This window comes from Furipterus horrens, unplaced genomic scaffold, assembly GCF_987537825.1.
Source record: "Furipterus horrens unplaced genomic scaffold, mFurHor1.1.pri manual_scaffold_15, whole genome shotgun sequence".
NCBI classification, from domain to species: Eukaryota; Metazoa; Chordata; class Mammalia; order Chiroptera; family Furipteridae; genus Furipterus; species Furipterus horrens.
Window position 1 is genome coordinate 22,495,582 of NW_028327185.1, and position 19,889 is coordinate 22,515,470.

Below are 19,889 nucleotides of genomic sequence, written 5' to 3' on the forward strand. Positions count from 1 at the left end.
AATTAGGTGAGAGACTGCCAGTGGATTGCAAATTATTAATTGCATTGAAGTTAGCTGGGGCACATGGGGGTTTATTATTTGGCCCTGACACCTGCGAGCAGGAAATAAAACTGTAGCTGCACCTCTGTCTGTCTCTCTCTCTCTGTCTCTCTCTCTCTCGGACACTTTCTCTGAGTCTGCCCCTCCCGGCTCCTGTCTGTGGTATGGTGTCTGAGCTGGGACTCGAACCCAGTCTTTTATGTCCTGGTCTGTGATGGCTTTGGAAACACTGTCATTGTTTGGCTTCAAAACTGCTTCTGGTTGATGGTTTTCTGCTTTTGGGCTTGCAAACATTCGACTGAAGCCAGTCTGGTTTTGAGCCCTGCAAGCCTGTCCTTTGCGTGTCTCTTGGACAGTGTCTGCCCGAAGGAAACATGATACAAACGAGATTCAGCAAATCTGAGAAGTCTTACAGACCTTGCACAGGTCACTTAGGAAGAGTGTGTGGCTCTGAGAAGCTACATGCCCACAGTGGCCAGTGACAGGACAGCTGGCAGCATCCGCTGTGGGCAGGGGGCTGTGAGGGGGCCCGGGTACAAGTGAGTGCCGCCCGACTCCTACTTCATCAGTGACTTCTGGGGGTGAGACCTTTATAAACATGACCTCAGGCCTCAAAGACAGCCTGCAGGGCAGCTGCTATTTCGTGTGTGTTAGGTTGATGGCACCGAAAACAGGCTGACTTGGCCCAAGTTCCCAGGGCACGGGGGCGGGGGTGGGCCCGCTCACCAGAACCTGCTCCCTGCAACCCGCTCTGCCGCCAGGCCCTGCTCCGTGCTCGGGGCCAGTGCTCGCACATATGAGTGGGCGTTCACGTCTCGTTCAATCCTCAGCCCACCCAGCAATGGGAAGCGAGGCTCTGAGAGCTCAAGTGCCTTCCTGAGGACGCCATTTGTGGTCACTCTGTAATCCGAGTCCTGGACGGGCCACCTCCAAAGCCCACCTGTGAAGTGTTTGTTAATGTTGGTGCGTCCAGCTTCTAGCAGTTCACCAAAAAATGTCACTTTCCTGCTAGATTGACCCAGAATAGGCAGTCAGTGTGCATGTCATGGTGCGTTCAACTTCTCTCTTGCCCCCTCCAGGTTCCCCCTTTACCTGGCCTCGATCTTCATCAGCCTCGTTTTCCTGCTGGTGAACCTCACCTGCGCCGTGCTGGTGAAGACCGGAAGCTGGGAGAGGAAGGCCATCGTGTCTGTGCGCGTGGCCATCAACGACACGCTCTTCGTGCTGTGTGCTGTCTCTCTCTCCATCTGTCTCTACAAAATCTCGAAGATGTCCTTGGCCAACATTTACTTGGAGTCCACGGTAAGCTGGAAATGTGGCCAAGAGCCCTCCATTCAGCTTGTTCTAAAAATAGTTTTCTGGTTTGCAAACAGACTCGGCAAACACCTTTCCCAGCTGACCTGCAATGATTAGCCACACCGTGGCGGCCGGAACACAGAGGCACAGGGAGGGGGGTTGGTCACTGGACTTTGTATGCAAGAAGCATTCCGTCCCGGTGGGTCCATGTCTCGGAGTGTGCAGGGCTAGTCCTGGGGTACAGATACAGTCGTTTAACCGCCACTTTAAAGGGCAGATGGGGAGGTGGTGCTAAAAATGTTTCTGGAAACACACATCAGAGTTCACTGTGTTCCAGGAGCTTTTCTAAGTACGTAACATGTTTAACCTCGCGTCTGTGGGAATCCATCTTATCTCCACTTTATGGATAAGGAAACTGAGGCTCAGAGGCCACGAGGCCACCCCAGGTGTGCAGCTATAGAGCCCAGCGTTGGCCCCGCCATCGGGCCACAGGTCTGTGCTCCATCCCCAGGACGCACTGCTATGGGGATTCGGGTGCAGGCTCCCCCTGATTGGTTGGGCCCATGTGGGTCTCCATAGCAGTGGGAACTGCCCCTGGAGGTTAGGACACCGTTCCTGTCAGTGGCTATTTGGGGGTGGAGACAGACAAGCCCCTGGGTGTTCCCACACCCTGGGTGTTCTCCTTCCCTTTCCCAGAGATGCAGAGGGGCTGATGGGCAGCCTGGGCTGCGGTGCCCAGCACCCCGACCAGCCTGAACCCCGCTGTCCCTCCAGCGAGTAGCCTAGCAAAGTGTGGAGGGCAGGGAGCAGATATCAGGCACTTGGGGGCTGCAGGATCCCTGCCCCTCGCCACTCGGCCTCTGGCTTGGTTCTCACATGTTGGGGAGGGTTGAGTGGTCTCTGGTGCCCCTGCTCCTGGGATTCCATGGCTGCATGTCCTGGGTCGCACCCCGGTCTGCCTCCTGTGTGTGTGGCCCGTCTGGCTGTGGGGCAGCACTGTGTCTTCAGTGACTGGTCGGTTCAAACCTATGCCTCTAACTTCAAAATACAAAGCCGTAATCAGAGCCTCCTGTGAATTGGCTGAACTCTTGCAAAATCCTGAAAGTTAGTGTGGCAGACTAGTTTTTCATCTATAAATTTTGATGAATTTTAAGCTTGATTTTATTTTTACTTGCCCCCTTATTTATATTGTGTCTCGCATAGGGGCTACCCAGAGCTTTTAAAATCAGACTTGTGGTTTTAAGAGGAGGGTTAAGTTTTAAATTGTTAGATACCATTGGGGTAACTCCCATGGCAAACAAGTTAATAAACTGTTACTGGCAGAATTAAATAACTTGGATTGAGTTAGTGACTTCCAAATGCAAAACTCAGATATGATTTTCAGTTTTTTAAAAGATATTTATTTACTTTTTAGAGAAAGGGGAAGGGAGGGAGAAAGAGAGGAAGAGAAACATCCATGTGTGAGAGATGGCTCGGTTGCCTCTCGCATGCCCCCAACGGGGGACCTGGCCTGCAACCCAGGCATGTGCCCTGACTGGGAATCAAACCAGCAACCTTTTGATTCACAGGCTGGCACTCAATCCACTGAGCCATACCAGCCAGGGCAGAACTTTAGTTTTTTTAACTGCCTGTCTCTAGCTGGGGGTCCTTTAACTGACCTTAGAAATTGCTTCATAATCTGGGTCCTGAGTCAGTGGTTTCCACCTACTCAAAACCCAGAGCCCGTCGGGACTCCACCCTCCCAGCCTGGAAGATGCTGGGTTCTGAGGACGCGCTCACTGCCCATAGCCACTGGGGTCCGCACGGCTCTCTGCAGGCCACCGTCCCTGTGAGCATGTTGGGCTGCGCCCAGGCCAGAGGCAGGTGCTGGGCTCTTGGGGTCCTCTGGGGACCGTGTGTGGCACCGGGGTATTTAACAGGGAAGCCTCTAACTTCCTTGTTCTTATAAGCTGAGGCCTCAGGCAAATGGCTCACAGTTTCAGCCATTAAAGGAAACCCCAGATCCAAGCCCAGGCATTAAAGCGTCTCTGTGGATACTTGGAAGTTTTAGGAAGGGCTGCAGGATGTGGGGTCTGAGGCTGAGGATGAGGGTTCTGATGGGGGCAGGGTGGGCACTGGGTGTCTGGGGGAGGCTGGTGTCTGCCCCTGGAGCGGGTGTGCCCCTCACGGCTCCCCCTCTTCCAGGGCTCCTCTGTGTGCCAGGTGACCACCGTCGGCGTGACTGTCATCCTGCTGTACACCTCCCGAGCCTGCTACAACCTGTTCACTGTGTCCTTCTCTCAGACCAAGAGCGTCCACTCCTTCGATTACGACTGGTACAACGTGTCCGACCAGGTCAGTGGGCGCGATGAGGGCGCACTGGTGGGCGACGCTTTGCTTGGCAGCACCCTGGGCGGCAGAGTCTGCAACTCTTTGCTTTTGCTGATAAGGAGCTGGGCCACCCTGAGAGTCACTTACCTGTGTGGTATCTGCATCCTCATCTGTCAAATTGGAGCGTAGCACCTGCTATTCCAGAGCGTGCCTTCTGCCATGAAACCGGGACACGTGTGTACGTGCACGTACCCACAGCCTTTCTCCTCTGCGCCTTCTGTGGGCTCTTGTCATGCAGCTTTCAATCTTTTAAGTGCTTCCGTATAAATGTAAATGGCCTTATTGAAGGGTGAAATTTTGCACAGGTAAAACAAATTATATTTAGGTTTCAGAAAATACACATAACTACAAAGTTATGAATTTTTTTTCAGTGGAGCAGTAACACTAATAGCATTTGAGGAAATCTAGGTGAAAGTGATTGAGGACATTCAGGTGTTAGGAAAAACTCATTTTACTGGTGGTCTCAATAGGATACTCTCTCCCTCTTGAATATATTCTGAAAATTCGTAAATTCTAAAGCAAATGAACAAAGGCGGTGAAGTATTAACTGGCAACCATGTTCACAAAAGCTCAAAATAAAGAGGAATGAGAATGAGTTTGCATTCGCTCATTTGATCAGGATCGATTCCCGTCCCTGGCCCTGGGCAGAGTGCTGGGGGTACAGAAGTGAGCAGACTCCCTCCCTGCAGGGAGTTGATGTCCCCAGGAAGAGACACACACATAGACGCCATTACAATAAAGAAATAGGACTCCTTGAAGACAGTCTACTGGACTGGATTGCAAAAGCTCCTTCACTTTTCCTGGAAAAATATTGAATGCCCAGCTGCGTGCACACCCACTTCTGAAATCCCCAGCGGTGCTCAGACCCTCGGCTGGATTAGGACGGTGGGGGAAAGAAGGAAATGACCATGATGTGTTAAACCCGTGAGGACAAGATGTCTGCAGAAGAGGCACAGCGAGGTGTCATAATTAGAAAGGATTAAAACAATACAAACCCCATCCCAGACCGACACTGCACACGTGGGACGGAGGAAGCTGAGCAAGGCACTGCAGAAGGTGTGCCCCATTTTGAGAGTATCAGATATATAAAAATGTAAACTTCAAACATGATAGAGACTCACTCATACACGAAGGTTTCTATTGTAAAACAGCACATTTACTTTTTTAATGATTGGCCGTAAGTGCAGTGACATTGTTGAGCGGCTGTCGCCACCGTCGTCGCCAGAACTTCTTCATCTTCCCAGCTGAAACTCTCAACCCGTTCAACAGCAGCTTTGGTTTTAACAAAACAATCATTTCAAGTAAGAGCTTATAATTAATTTAAACGATGGTTACAATTTTTAAAATGGCTGTTGACTCATGGACACCTAGACCTGAGTGTGGCAGCCAGTAGAATCTCAGAACAAGACAGAGACCACAGTTGCTCCTGCCACTTGTGGGCAATGGCATGTTGAGACATGTCACAGATGGAAGGCGAGATGCAGAGTTTCTGAAGAGTACATGATTCATTTTGGTTTCTGTACTTAAATACAACGTAACAGCAAAGGAACAGGATTCGGTTTAGGCGACTGGGCCTTTATGGTGTGACTGCGGCGCTCTGTTTTTGAAACGATGGCCTTCCCGGTCGAGCTGCCCAAACATCCCCTGCGCTTCCCTCACTCACCTTCCAGCTGCCCACAGGGGCAGAAGAGGCTACCCCAGGGCCACGCAGTCCTCTCTCTGGTCCAGAAGCCATCCTGGACACGAGAACTGTTTTCTGGACAGGCTCACCTGCACTGACCTTGAAAGAGTAAAGAATAGGATATGGTTACTGTGAAGAAAAGTTTAAAAACTGATAGATTTATCTTAGGGTGAGTCTAAGGTAACAGTTACATACTTTTTTCAAGACTTGGCAGAAGGGAACACAGTCTCGCTATTCAATTGGTGAAGAAAAGAAAATCAGTTTCAATTTGGGACTCAATGTGGGCATAAGGAAGAATTTGGAGGGTGACATAGTAAAACACCAGGGGGCAGCAGTTTCGGAGGTGGAGGACCTGTGGTCAGGACCAGTAGCATTGAGTTGGCCAAAACGTGCATTTGGTTTTTTCCCTCTGATGGCTCTAGTGGTGCTTAGTTGCCTTTAACTTCACTTGAAACAATTTTGTTAGATTGTATTGTGACAGCTGTCATATCAGCATGCATTAAAAAACAAAAAAACATCAAAATTGGTGAATTTTTGTGTAGCCATTTTAATATTAAAAATGGAAGAAAATACACATTTTGGAATATTATTCATTATTTTGAGAAAGGTAAAAACACAGAAAACTCAAAAAAATATTTGTGCAGTGTATGGAGAAGGTGCTGTGACTGATTGAATGTGTCAGAAGTGGCTCGCGAAGGTTTGTGCTGGAGATATCTCGCTGGACAATGCTCCATGGTCAGGTACACCTGTTGAAGTTGATAGCGATCAAATGGAGACATTAATTGAGAACAGTCAATGTTAAATACCATGCAGGAGATAGCCGGCATACTCAAAATATCCAAATCAATAAAGTTATTGGTGAACATGAAACAAGTGTCTTATTTTACAGAGAAAACTAAACAGGGTTTTTGGCCAACCCAATACTACCTGACATCAGCCCACACGTTTTAGGGGAAGGGATCACTCAGTTTCAGAGCTGGTCTCTTCACATTAGGACTGGAGTCCAGCTGATTCCCTCTGCCCGCGGCCGTGACCCTGCCACGTCCTCTCCCCACAGGCGGATCTGAAGAACCAGCTGGGAGACGCCGGCTACGTTGTGTTCGGAGTCGTCCTTTTCGTGTGGGAGCTCTTGCCCACCAGCCTAGTCGTTTACTTCTTCCGAGTTAGGAATCCTACAAGGGACCTCGTAAGTAAACCATTTAAAAAAATAATTTATTGTGATTCTATTACAGTTGTCCCATTTTCCCCATTGCTCTCCCCTGCCCTGTCCACCCCCTCCCCTCCCCACTCCTATAGTCAGGCGCCACTGCGTTGTCCAAAAATATGTGATGCTTCATGAATTTGCCTGTCATGCGTGTGCAGGGGCCACACTGATCTTCTCTGTGTCGTTCCAATTTTAGTATATGTGCTGCCGAAGTGCGTAGTACAGCGAACCATTTTACATTTGCAGAAAATATCGCCTAGTTCTGATCACAAACATATGTTAGAATTTTGTCTTAGATTTTTCAGTAGAGAGCCTTTTCCATCCTGTTTAGTATAAAAGTTCCCTTATTTAATTGAAACTGTTATCCCTCTTGATTCTCTTTTGAGGGAAATGTGTTTTATAGTTTAGTTTCATTTTTACAAGAGAAATGAAAGTCAGTTGTATCTCAGGGCCTAGAGAGAGGGATTAACTCCTTTTCCTGACGCAACAACAGCCTCACTAGTATTTGAGCCTGACTTGCTATGAACCAGATCTACAAGCTTCTGTTTTAGCAAAGGAAAATAGAAAATGGTAAATTCAGTTCTTCAGCCCTATCGTAATGCTGAGTGGGGTGATAGGAAATTAAAAACATTGTGAAAAAAAAAGAATGCTAAAGCCACTCCCAATCTGGTCACATTCCTACTCAACTGACTACATGAAGGTCTTCATGAGGGTGGAACAGAAAATGCGAAACCCGGCAGTGAGGATGCTTCTGGGAGCTTTGCCCCATAAATGATTCCAACCACACTAACTAGTGGTAGAATTTTGAATCACTGGTGTATGAAACCCCGGGGAAAGTATAAAGAATACTTAGTTTTTGTCCAGTGTGGACAAAATGTGAGTGGTAAGGAAAGCAATCTTTTGTATTTCGTTTATGTTTTTTTTTATTCATCTCTGGATAGTCACTAATAAGCCAAGAATAGGAAAAAGTGAGCCTGGAGTGGGCAGGTGGAGAACCTTGGGAGACAATGGGCCCTTCTTTGGATGTTTCGTAAAATTCACCTGTGAAGCCATCCGGTCCAGGGCAACATTTTCTAGATCTCAGGATCCGTTGCTGCCCTTTCATTATTGTTATCTGACCTTAATGTGCTTTGGGAACAACCTGGAGGCTTCTGTCCAGTGAGACCCTAAACACTTCCTCATTGGGTCAGTAGATTGCTTTTGGTAGTCTGGACGTTTTAATGATACTAATGCTTCCTCTCCATTAGCATGGTATATGCTTCCATTTATTTATATCTTCAGTTTCTTTCTTCAGTGTGTTTCAGTTTTCTGAGTACAAGTTTTTTACCTCCTTGGTTGAATATATTCCTGAGTACTTGATCCTTTTGATGCAGTTATAAGGGCACTGGTTTCTTAATTTCTCTTTCTGATAGTTCATTATTGGCATATAAAAATGCGGCCTATTTCTGAATGTGAATTTTGTATCCTGCTGCTTTACTGAATTTACTTATCAGTTCTAGAGCTTTTGGTGGAGCCGTTAGGGTTCTTGCTGTATAGCATCATGTCGTCTTCAAATAATGACAGTTTTACCTCCTCCTTTCCAGTTTTGATGCCTTTTGTTTCTTTTTCTTGTCTGATTGCTGTGGCTAGGACTTCTAGTGCTATGCTGAAAAAGAGAGGTGAAAGCGGACATCCTCGTCTTGTTCCCGATCTTAAAGAAAACACTTTTAGCTTTTTCCTATTGAATATGATGTTGGCTGTGGGTTTGTCATATATGTCCTTTATTATGTTGACGTATGATCCCTTTATTTCCACTTTGCTGAGAGTTTTTATCAGAAATGGATTGATGTAGGATTTTGACAAATGCTGTTTTGCATCTATCGATACAATCAAATGATTTATATGCTTCATTTTGTTTATGTGGTGATCATGTTAATTGGCTTGCAAATATTGTACCAACCTTGCATCCCAGGAATAAATCCTACTTGATCATTGTATGATCTTTATAATGTATTGCTGGATTCAATTTGCTAATATTTTGTTAAGGATTTTTATATCTACATTCATCTGGGATATTGGTCTATAATTTTCTTTCTTTGTAGTGATTTTGGACTCAGGGTAATGGTGGCCTCTTAAAATGAGCTTGGGAGCCTTCCCTCCTCTTCAGTTTTTTGGAATGGTTTGAGAGGATAGGTATTAACTCTTCTTTGAATGTTTGGAAACATTCATCTGTGAAACCATCTGGCCCAGGACTTTTGTTGTTGGGAGTTTTGACTACTACTTCAGTTTTGTTAGCAGTTATCAGTCTGTCCAGATTTTCTGTTTCTTTCTGATTCAGCCTTGGAAGATGTTATGTTTCTAGGAGTTTATCCGTTTCCTCCAGGTTGTTAATTTTGTTGGCATGTAACGGTGGTATTCTCTGAAAGTCCTTTGTGTCTCTGCGGAGTTGGTTGTCACTTCTCATTCCATTGCTTGTCTGTCCCATTTAGCCCTTTTCCTGCAGTGGTGTTTGTCCCTCGTGGCGACTGTGCTTGTTTCTGTGCGTCAGGTAGCTCTGCCTCGCCTCCTGTTTTGGGAGGAGTGGGCTCGCGCAGAAGGTGTCCTGGGAGGGGCCCTGTGGCACCGTCTCCCTGGTCACCTGACCCTGGTGCTCTCGGGGTGTTTCCTGTGTGGATGTGCGTGTGTCCTCCGGTAGCACTCAGGGATGGCGTTGATTCTGAGGCAGGGGACTGTGAGAGCTGCCTGTACAGCAGCGGGGGGTCGTTGCGCAGGGGCTCACCCATGGAGTGGGAGTTGCTTTGGGGGGCTCCGGTGCCAGCCGAAGCTGTCAGGTGTTGGTTATGGAGCTACCCGAGTCTGGTCTGGTGTGGTCTGAAGCCTGTTGGGAGGGGTTCCAGTGTGGGCAGAGGCCAGCTAGCCCTTGTGCTGGCCTTGGGGCTACCTGGTGGGGGTTACAGTGTGCACCAGGGCTGGCTGCCATTCGTGTGGGGCTTGTGGACCTTGGGAGGATCCGCAGTGCGAACTAAGACCACTGCTCTTTGGGGCGTCTGCACCCACTGGGATAAGCTGTGGTCGGGGGAGTGGATGGGTGAGGAGAGAGCTCAGGGAGACATGGGGACGGGGGGACGGGTGCTTCCAGGTTAATGGAGAGCGACAGATTTTGCACCTGCTTGTCCTGGCCCAGCTGGGTGGGAGGAGAGCTTGCAAAGGAGCAATAGTGGCTGCCAGCACTCTGTCCCCTGAGAGTCCCTGACCCCTGCCCCTCCATCCTTCACCCTCCACCCATATGTCCCAGTTGTCTCTTGAGCAGCTGCCCCGTGCTGGAGTCTGGAGCCAGGAGTCTGTGTGAGCTCGTTAGGAGCAATGACTGTCTTCCACAGTCCTTTGTCTCTCTTGGACATAATCCTTCTGGTCTTCAAAGCCAGATGTTATGAGCCCCTCTTCCCAGCACAGGTGCCTCAGGTGGGGTGCCCCGTGTGAAGCTTGGACCCTTTTGCTCTGCTGTGGGGGGAGGGGTACCTCTGTAGCTGAGCTATTTCTCCTGTTTATTAACCACCATGTATGGGTGTGGGACCATGTCTCTGCCCCTCCTGCCTGTCTTGATGTGGTTTCTTCTTTATATCCTTAGTTGTAGGACTTCCGTTCCCCAGTCTTCAGGTGGCCCTCAGTGACAGTGGTTCTGTAGTTTAGTTCAGGGGTCCCCGACCCCTGGGCTGCAGATGGTACCGGTCCATGGCCTATTGGGAACCGGGCTGCACCGCGGAGGTGAGCTGCAGGCGATCAAGCCGAGCTCCTTTCCCTCCCTGCCCCTCTCCCTGTTCATGGAAAAATTGTCTTCCCTGAAACTGGTCCCTCGTCCCAAAAAGGTTGGGGACCACTGGTTTAGTTGTAGTTTTGATGAGAGGAGGTGAAGCCAGCACTGACTGACTCTGCCGTCCTGACTCCGCCTCCTTTTTACAGTTATTCTTAGACAAGGAAACTGAGGCTCAGGGTGGATGCGGAGTAGGAGACAGAGCCAGGAGTCTAACCACATCAGTCTGGCTCTTAAGCCCATGATTTTAATTAACTGTGTTACCCTGTGGCTTTTCTTGGCGTAATAAGGTTTGGAGAAGAAACTAAATTCCTAAAACAGTACGATTAACATTGAACGTTTTCGATAGCTTCTGGGACTTCAAGAGAAACGATGTATACAAAACCAGTGTAACCACTGGCTGTTTGGTATAAACAAGAGACGTTCCTGTGGCCTCTCAGCAACGCTAAAATGAAATGTTACTGCAGGACCTGCTGTGTGCGACTCGGTAACAGGGCTGTGACTGTGCAGCGACCATTACTGCTTGGGGGGAAAATAGTCCAATAGCCTGTTGGGGGGAAATTTATAACTTAACTCACGCTCATCAATTTTAACAGCATACCTGTGGTATGCTTCTGGGGAAGAGGCACCGCAGGCGGGGCATTTCTTTGAAGTGTTATCTGCGGTTTGCATCCCTAAAGGCGCGGGTACAGACCAGCCTGTGCCCTTGACGGTGCGCTCAGGGCGGGGCTGTGCTGCCCCTGTCGGGACACCGAGCTCCTTGGCCTGCGATTCTCAGGCCACCTTCTCGACCCAGCTCAGAATCTCGGCAGTAAAGTTTGAGAAGAGTCTTTCTCTCCATATTTTTATTATGAACAGCTTCGAGATATAATTCCCACACCATATAATTCACTTATTACATGTATACAATCCAGTGGGTTTTTGTGTATTTAGATATGTGCAACCATGACAGGTTTTTAGAACATTTTTATCCCCTCCCAGAGAAGGCCTATACCTTTTATCTATCACTCCCATCCCCTCCCCAACCCAGCCCACCCTCAATCTACTTTCTGTCTGTACATTTCCCATCCCCAACGTTCATGCAAGTGGGGTCATGTCATGTGTGGTTTTCTGTGGCTGGTTTCTTTCACTGAGCATAATGTTTGCAGGGCTCATCCATGTTGTCGCGTGTATCAGGATTTCAGTCCTTTTTATGGCATACAGACATACCTTATGTTGTTTATCCTTCATCCATTGGTGGACACTTGGGTTGTTTCCATGTTTTGGCTCTTGTGAGTAATGGTGCTGTGAACATTCATGTACAAGTTTCTGTGTGAATACGTCTTCATTTCTCTTGGGGATACAGCTCGGAGTCCAGCTGCTGGTAACTGTGTTTAACTTTGTGACAAACTGCCAGACTCCTCCCCACGGAGGGTGCACCGTGTCACTCCCAGCAGTGTGTGAAGGTTCCGGGTCCTCCGCATCCTCTCCGGCACTTGGTGCCTGACTCTCTGCTGCTAGGTGTCCTGACGCCGTGCGGGGCTGTCTCGCGTGCCTTCCCTGACGAGCAGTGAGATCAAGCACCTTCCCACGTGCTCGCTGGCTTTCTTGGAGAAATGTCTCTTCAGATCCTTTGCCCGTTTTTAAATTGGGTTATTTTTATTGAGTTGTTAACAGCTCTTCACATATTTCAGATGTGAGTCCTTCTCAGGTATATGATTTGCAAGTATTTTCTCCTATTCTGTGGGCTTTTAAACTTCTTGATGGTGTCCTTTGAAGCACAAAAGTTTTAAATTTTGATGAAGTCCAGCTTATCTGTATTTTTTCTTTTGTTGCTTGTGATTTTTGTCTCATATCTAAGAATTCTTTGCCAAATTTAGGTCATGCAGATTTACCTCTATTTTCTTATAAGAGTTTTATGGTTTTTACTCTAACCGTTAGGTCTCTGGTCCATTTTGAGTTACTTTTTATATGAGGTCAGGGTCGAACTTCATTCTTTTGCACAGGCGTTCCCAAACTGCCACAAATAGTAAATTATCGGCATCACACCTGTGTCCAGTCCACTTTGCTTCCTGTGTTTGGTGGATTTGTCTTAGAAAAGCAGGAATTCACATAGAGATGCCCTCACATAGCAACTTTGTTTCATTCTCTGTTGGTTAACTTCTAAACAGACCACTACTGACATACAAGGGTGCCCGACAAATGCTGGTTTTTGCCACATTTGGTTTGCCGTATCATCTAGTTCTGCTGTGCCTACGTGAAAGCAGTCATTTGAAATTCACACACAGGATGAAATAATTATAGGGGCAGGGTATGGAAACTGATAAGAAACTTTTTCAGAATTATTTCATCATTATTTCATTATTTTAAGTTGTTGTCAATGTCCATCTTATTATACAGGTTTATATCCAATTTGGGACCACCTAGTTTGTCTAATGTGGGCGTTGTCTGGTTTTTCATTAAGGGATGAATACTATGAGAATTCATTGCTGTAAGCAGAGCTCTGAAAGAAGTTTCTGTCCGTACTGATAAAAGAAATAGTGCCTCTTCAAAAGAAAAGCAAGTGACCCAAACACTGCGGCCGAGCCCAGAGAGCCTCTTTCCAGAGTAGAATATCTTTTGTCTCTGGCGAGAGATCTTATTTTGCTTTGTCTAGTGTGAGGCCTGGTGTCTGAACGTGAACTAAACTAGTAGCTGTCTTTTCTAGTCCACTCCTGGGATGCTCCCGAGCCATGGATTCAGCCCCAGATCCTACTTCTTTGACAACCCCCGGAGATACGACAGTGACGACGACCTTGCCTGGAACACCGCCCCCCCGGGACTTCAGGGAAGGTAAGCCCCTCGTTGGTGTTAATAGGCATGGTTAGAGCTGCCCCAGTGGAGTCCCAACAGAAAAAAAATGCCTGCATGGGAACCCTGGAGCCAGGGGTGGGTGAGAAACCTGTATGGGAGACTGCCTGCAGCCAGAGCACAGCCCTGCCCACCATCATGTGCTTCTCACCCAGGCAGGCTGCTTGTTACCTGGCCCAGGAGTTTCTTACCCGAGTCAGCTGCTCCTTACCTGGGCCAGATGCTTCTTTCCTGGGCCAGGCCACTGGCACAGTCTGCAGACAGGAAGGTGGAAGCAACTGGGGTTCCCTTCCCTTTTCCTCAGCCCTCTGACGCTTTAGCCACACACCACTGCCCAGTAATCGTCATGTTCCTCTTTCAACCCAGCAGGGTGAGGGGAGGAAGACGGGCTATCCTAGTGCCTGGCCTCCCCAGACCCTGCACTGTTCTTGGAAAGGGAAGCTTTAGACCACGTGTTTCTTCGAAGTAGGCACTCCTTGGTGGATTTAGACGTATCATTAGCATTTTCTCCTATACCCTTTCCCCATGGGAGGAAATGGAAAAAGAGATGTCAAAGTCCTTAGAAAACCTTAGAAGGGCTCTGAAGAAAGCCCTTGTTTTGGGGACCGGGGAACTGAGGAAGAGCTGGGAGAATACACTGCTTTCTAAGTGGACCGGGCAGCAGAGGTCCTGGTCAGATGGGAGTCAAGATGGTGCTTGGGGAAAAAGCAGAGCAGACCCATCCAAGATGTGGGGAACACAGGTCATCTGGAAGCCAACCCATAAAACAGGGGTGTCGCCATGTCCAAAGTTATCCTGACCCTTTTCCCTTAAACTGTCCCCTTACCCAGCGACCCTGTTGCAGTTCCTGCTTGCCAGGTATGTTCCTGTGTGTGTGCCTTCACCCTCAGCTGCCAGGAGCAACAGAGCTGAGCGAGTCCTCACTACATGGAGGAAGGAAAGACCCGGCTCTACACAGACGGGGAAACAGTGATGACTGTACATTACTGAGTGCTAACTATATATTAAAATAGTGTTCTGAGCATTTTGTGGTATTAACTCAAAAAAGCCCGACAAGGGAGTCAGAGATAAAACCGAGGCTCAGAAGTTACCTGTCCGAAGACACATGGGTAGTGATTTATAGGTCCTCTACGTTAGGATTCAGGCACTATTTGTTGTGGAACATTTTGTTACACATCACAATTGCTTTATGGGCCTAGTACTCCTGTACTTGTGGGCTCTGAAGAGTTCAGTGGACTTCTGGCCACTGCACATAGCACTCACTGTCTTGTGGAAAAATGGGCTTTAAGAAGCTGCCTTAAAAAACCTTGGCCTGGCTTCTGTGGCTCAGTGGATTGAGCGTCAGCCTGCGAGCCAAGTGTCGCTGGTTCGATTCCCAGTCAGGGCACATAACAGGTTGCACGTCAGGTCCCCAGTTGGGGGTGCAAGTGAGAGGCAACCACACAGTGATGTTTCTCTCCCCCTCTTTCTCCTATCCCCTCTCTCTAAAAATAAATAAATAAATAAACAAATAATAATTTTTAAAAAACCCCAAGAAAGAAATCCCAAGTATTTAAAAAAAAATTTAATATCTTAAAAAAAAAAAAAAAAAACCACCTTGGAATGGTCGGTAGTTTGTACCAGTTTATAGAGTCCCAGTGCTGTCTCCGTAAAGCAGACTTGGCATCAGTGATAAGCACCATGTCTCACTGAAATACCTCTTTCTCTTTAAGTTTTGTTCCAGACCACTATGACTGGGGACAACAAACCAACAGCTTCCTGGCAGCGGCAGGGACTCTCCCACCAGACTCGAGTTTGGATCCTGACAAACCCAGCCCTGGGCAGCTCCAGTGAATGGTGTGATGGAAGATTCTTTGGGTGGAAAGCTTCAGAAAGACTAACTAATGACAGCTGACTCTTTAGGGCACTTTTCCTTAATAAGTAGGACTTGCTTTTTATTTGTTACAGGATCCTAATGGCTCCATAGGACTCAGCAATAATTTAGATTGACAAAACCTTAGTTCACTACTAAAAAGGGAGCCTGGCTGCCTATTTCAGTGGGTATAATTTAAACTTTAAACTTTAAAAATTCTGTACTTTTATAAAAATGTATTTTATATAACTTAAATAGTAATGCTAAGATATACTAAGGGTTTTTGAGAATGTTATTGCAATATGTTATAGTTTGCACAGACCTTTATGCATAACTCACTTTAGAAGTAATCAGTATATGGTCTGAGGGTTTTTTAAGGCTTTTGGACTAAAACATTCCTTGTATCCTTACCTCATGGGTCACTCAGATCCTGCGCTCCACGCTGGCAGCCTCCACACGCAGCTCCGGGGGTGGAAGTGAGACCGTAGCAGAATGTCAACAAGCTACGTACGAACTCACTGGCTCCTTAGAGCGCGTGACGGCCCAGAGAGTCGGGGCCTCTGAGATTCCCCCTTTTGCTGGGTTTGGTACTCTTCAGGAGGGCACTAATGCGCACACTCCAATGCTCACGTTAAAGGTGTTGATAGCGCTGACTTACCCTCCTGAAGCTCCTCTGCTCTCCTTCAGAGGTTTTGCATAGTTTTCCATCTCAGGAAAGGGGGGCCCCATTACCTCAGGACTGCAGCAGGGACGCGCCCTTCCCAATGCACTGAACGCCCCCAATGCTGAAGGGACACCAAGGGGCCCCCAAAGGGGATCAGTAATAAAGACCTGGGCCCATGAGCCACAAGACTGCGTGGCATCCTGACAGTGTTCCTTTCTTTTTCAACCACACTTAAAATTTTTCAGCAGCTCTGAGTAGGAGAAGCCCAGTGCTGTCTGGCACGACACCAGTCCCTCAGCCACGTAAGGGGCACATTCCAGACAACGGCTTCTACGTTGTCTTTCGTGGGAGTGAAACACACCAAGAAACACTGGTTCTCCAACCCCAAGTGCCATTCCAAAACCTCATAGATATATATATTCTGCAGCTGGAAAACTGCTGTAACGGGACTGTGGCTCTTCAGGGAGGCTAACGCTCTGATTTTCTATGAAACAGAAATGAGGTGCTGGAGGAAGTACTGTTAGCAGAGGGGCAGATTTGGCTGCCTGGCAGTCGTGCCACCCGGGGAGGGGACAGGAACTCAGTGTCATCAGCACGTCCTGCCTCCATGACACAGCCCAGTTTGGGCCTTCAGGAGTCATCTCTCTCTGGGCACTGATTTCACAGAGATCAAGTCTACTTCTCATCTTGAAGAAGTTTCAAATGGGGATCTCAAGTTTTAAACAGGTCACCCCTCCCTGCGTAACCCCTTTTCACTTTCTTGCCTTTAGTATGTGGGAGGACTTGGGTCGTTTAAAATAGTTACTTCAGGGGAAATTTTACACTGAAGCAGAATTTGCACTGATTGTTCAGTTAGCCCTAAGATATAAGTTGTTCATCTAAATAGCCCTAAGAACACCCTTACTTGTCACTTGTCACCAGTCTCTGTTACTGATACTTAGGGATGTTACAGGCAGAGTCAGCATATACTCCAAACCCCTTAAAATCAGGCTTTCAGAAGGGACTGCAGTTGATTGTGTTAGCTCATTCAAGGGCAGAGATACTTTTAAAGAATACAGTGATTAAAAATATCACTAAAATTATGTAATTATATTCATCCTAATACTTTATTATTCTGTTACTGGCAGGAAAATTGAAATACCCAGCATTTACTGGTAAAAGCCATAGTCTGTTTCTGTGAGAAGCTGCTAGTATTTATTTGAACTATTGCCCATTTTTCTCTGCTCCCCCTTTTTAAAAAGCAATGCTAAAGCACATCTAGAATATTAAAAACTATGTAACAAACTGTCTTCCTCTTGTAGTGCATGGTCATATATACCCTGTGAAACGTGGCGGATTTGGATGGAGAGGACCGAAACTTCCCTTAGCCTCCTCATTTACTGGTGCCGCTCAGTACACTGACAAAGCGAAGCTTTACGTGGAGTAGGACAGGAGGAGGCAAGGAATGGTGGCGGGTCCTGGTCCTGAAGCACCCAGATGTCCTCTGACTTTACGGACACGGGGAAATGAAAGCTGAGGATGTGTGGGGAGGAGCGGTAGTCCTGCACATTTTGTAACATTTTTCTCGGTCTGATTCTACCCTACGGCTGCCGTCCAGGGTTCTGGGCAGCTACTAGAATTCTGTGCACTAGCCGCCTGCCGAGTGGACTCCTGAGAATCCCAGCTGGTTTGTGCACATATCTTTCATTGGCTCTTTCTCATTTTTACAACCAACTCATTTAATTGAGCCGGTGATTAACATGTCCAGAGTGTGTTATGCTCCGAACCCTGGACTGTAAGACACTTTATCTTGCAATGTCAGTTCCCACATGGGCATGTCAGGCACGTTGTTAACTGTGCGGTCACCACGTTTAGCTGCAAAGATAAGGCCCAGTCTCTGGTACACGCCCAGATTCTCTTGTACCAAAATCCCCAAGAACTGCTCTCTGTGGCCTTGGGCACTTAACTCCCATTGAGAGGACAGGACTAAGCATTAGTAAACTCAAGAGTGAGAAGTGCTTTGCTTTGAGCAGAGAGTTCCCATTTATAGTTACATAATAAATATTAAAAGATTGCTTTCATTTTTTAATAATAATGGTGAACTTACATTAGAAGTAAATAGGTCTAAATATTTAAAACTTTGTCAAGATCTCCGACTGAAGAAACTTGGTTAGAAAACTACCTCGCTCCCCTTTATAGATGACAGCGTGTATTGCAGCATGGTAAAATGTAGACTAGCAGGGTCAGATTGAAGACACAGCTCATATGCATTTCCATCTGCGATGCCATCCACATGAGTGAGCATTTTATTAATTAAAAACATTTGTAACTGCATAATGCTAGTCCAGACTTCTCACGGGCCACAAGGAGGCACTGTTGGAAAGCCTCAGGCAAATAGCTGCATTCTCATCAAAGACTATCAATGAGCTGATTGAAGTTAGGAAACATTTATTTAGAAAGGGACGATGAGGACAAGGGGCAGAAACAGTGTCTATCAGGTGCCTTATATACGATGGACACTGGGCTTGCTATTTGTCAGCCCTCCTGTTGACCCCTGGCAGGGATGTAGGGACAGCCCTTGCACCGAAGGGTCCCAATGCCTTGAAGTCTGCTACTGATGTCCCTGTGCCCCCAGCTGGGTCTCTGTTGGTTTCCCATACCTGTGGCCAGCTCCTCTGGGCCTGGGCACTGACAGGGTTCATCCAGTGTGGGGTTCTGAGACTTGCTGCCTAGGTCGTCAAGTTGGGGTTCAGAGTCCTCAGATCCAAATCCAGTGACTCAATAACTCCTAAGGGTGTTCACCTGGTTCTTCCAAAGCTGGACTCCTTGACCTGTGGCTGGGACCTGTCCTTTGTTTTCCTGGAAATAATTATACCTTGCCAATGTTAATTCTGTAGCCTCCAGACCTGGCCTGCCCTTTGGACCTTGGCTGCCCTACCACCCAGAATGTCAGACTCTGTCTCCAGGACAGATCTGCCTCTGAACTTGAGTGTGGTCAGAACTAGAGCTCAGATGCCTGCTCTTTTCAGATAAATCTGTGGCCTTTCTCAACTCTGAGCCTCAATTTCCCATGAACCTGGTTACCTTACAATAGCTCCTCCACCTCTTTACAGTTCCAAGTCATGGTGGTCCTGGAGGGCACTAACCGAGGTATAAAAAGGGCATACTTGGGATAGACAAACTGACCAGGGCCATTCAGTTGGTGTCCCTGAGCCAACTGGTGAATTCCCGGGCCCAGGGTCTGGGTATCCAAGGGAGCACAACACTCATCCACTTGGGGCTCTGTGCTGTGAAAGAAGTCCATGTAAAGTTCAGTTACATCAGAACATAGCAAGGTGAACGCTCATTTTGCTCTAAGGGGGGGTCACGTGGACAATTTCAATCAATCTGTGACAATTGGTTGGTATCGTCCAGCAGACACTAATGTTCATTCACACAGACAGCACCTCTCCACTAGACCGGCTGCTGTGTCGGCTGTTCCTCCTCAGCTGATGGACTCTTCTCTGGGTGCATCTCTAAGCCAGGTGGAACCTCGTTAGGCTACAGAATCCCCACGTTACACACTGGCAGGGATACCTGTCTGTTTTGTTCATGTCCCCACCCCCGAGGACAGAGCGCCTGTCAGACCCTGCTCTTCTGGGGGCATCGCCTACAAGGTAACACCTTGCATCTGGTCTTTTATCCACGCATGCTGACCTAACAGGTATCACACTCATTTAAGGGTCCCTTTGTGTTTCCGTGGGACTCTGACAAATGCCCAACTTTTGGACAAAGAATTCATACTGGAATAAAAAGGAAATGAGGATTCTATATACAGTTCACTAGTCAGTCTTAGAAGCTAAGCCTTGAAACAGAAGCAATGAGATGAAATTCTGTCTGCGTAGGCACGACATGTCTTGCCTCTCTTTGCCCTCACTTGTTGGGAAATAACACAACAGGCAGCAAAAGGTAGATTTTCATCAGGTAAAGTATCAAATTAAAAGAATAGTAACACATCAAATGGTTAAAAGTGCAGCCCTGGGAGCAGACAGAGCTGGGCAGAGTCTTAGCACGATCCCTAATGTTAAAGGATTTCTTAAAGCTCACATGCCATAAACAAGGACAGCTAAAGAAAATTGGGGTGGGGGGGAAATGGGGGAAGTGAGATGGGACCAACGAACCAGATACTAAAGCACAAACCCTGAG

The 19,889-nt window shown here is 47.5% G+C and overlaps 1 protein-coding gene and 1 non-coding gene across 2 annotated transcripts in view; one reads left to right on the forward strand and one right to left on the reverse strand.

Moving 5' to 3' along the window:
- GPR137B (G protein-coupled receptor 137B) overlaps window positions 1-15,916 on the forward strand; it is a 43,284-nt gene extending 27,368 nt beyond the window's left edge. The window contains exons 3-7 of the mRNA XM_090263393.1: window positions 1,119-1,341; window positions 3,520-3,669; window positions 6,444-6,572; window positions 13,067-13,191; window positions 14,922-15,916. Coding sequence (XP_090119519.1) covers window positions 1,119-1,341; window positions 3,520-3,669; window positions 6,444-6,572; window positions 13,067-13,191; window positions 14,922-15,042 — 748 coding nt within the window. The 3' untranslated portion in view covers window positions 15,043-15,916. The remainder of the gene's footprint in view (window positions 1-1,118; window positions 1,342-3,519; window positions 3,670-6,443; window positions 6,573-13,066; window positions 13,192-14,921) is intronic.
- LOC149992522 (U6 spliceosomal RNA) lies at window positions 6,704-6,813 on the reverse strand. The gene has a single exon (XR_016508402.1). It is a non-coding gene; the product is annotated as a U6 spliceosomal RNA (small nuclear RNA).
- Window positions 15,917-19,889: the final 3,973 nt, after the last annotated feature.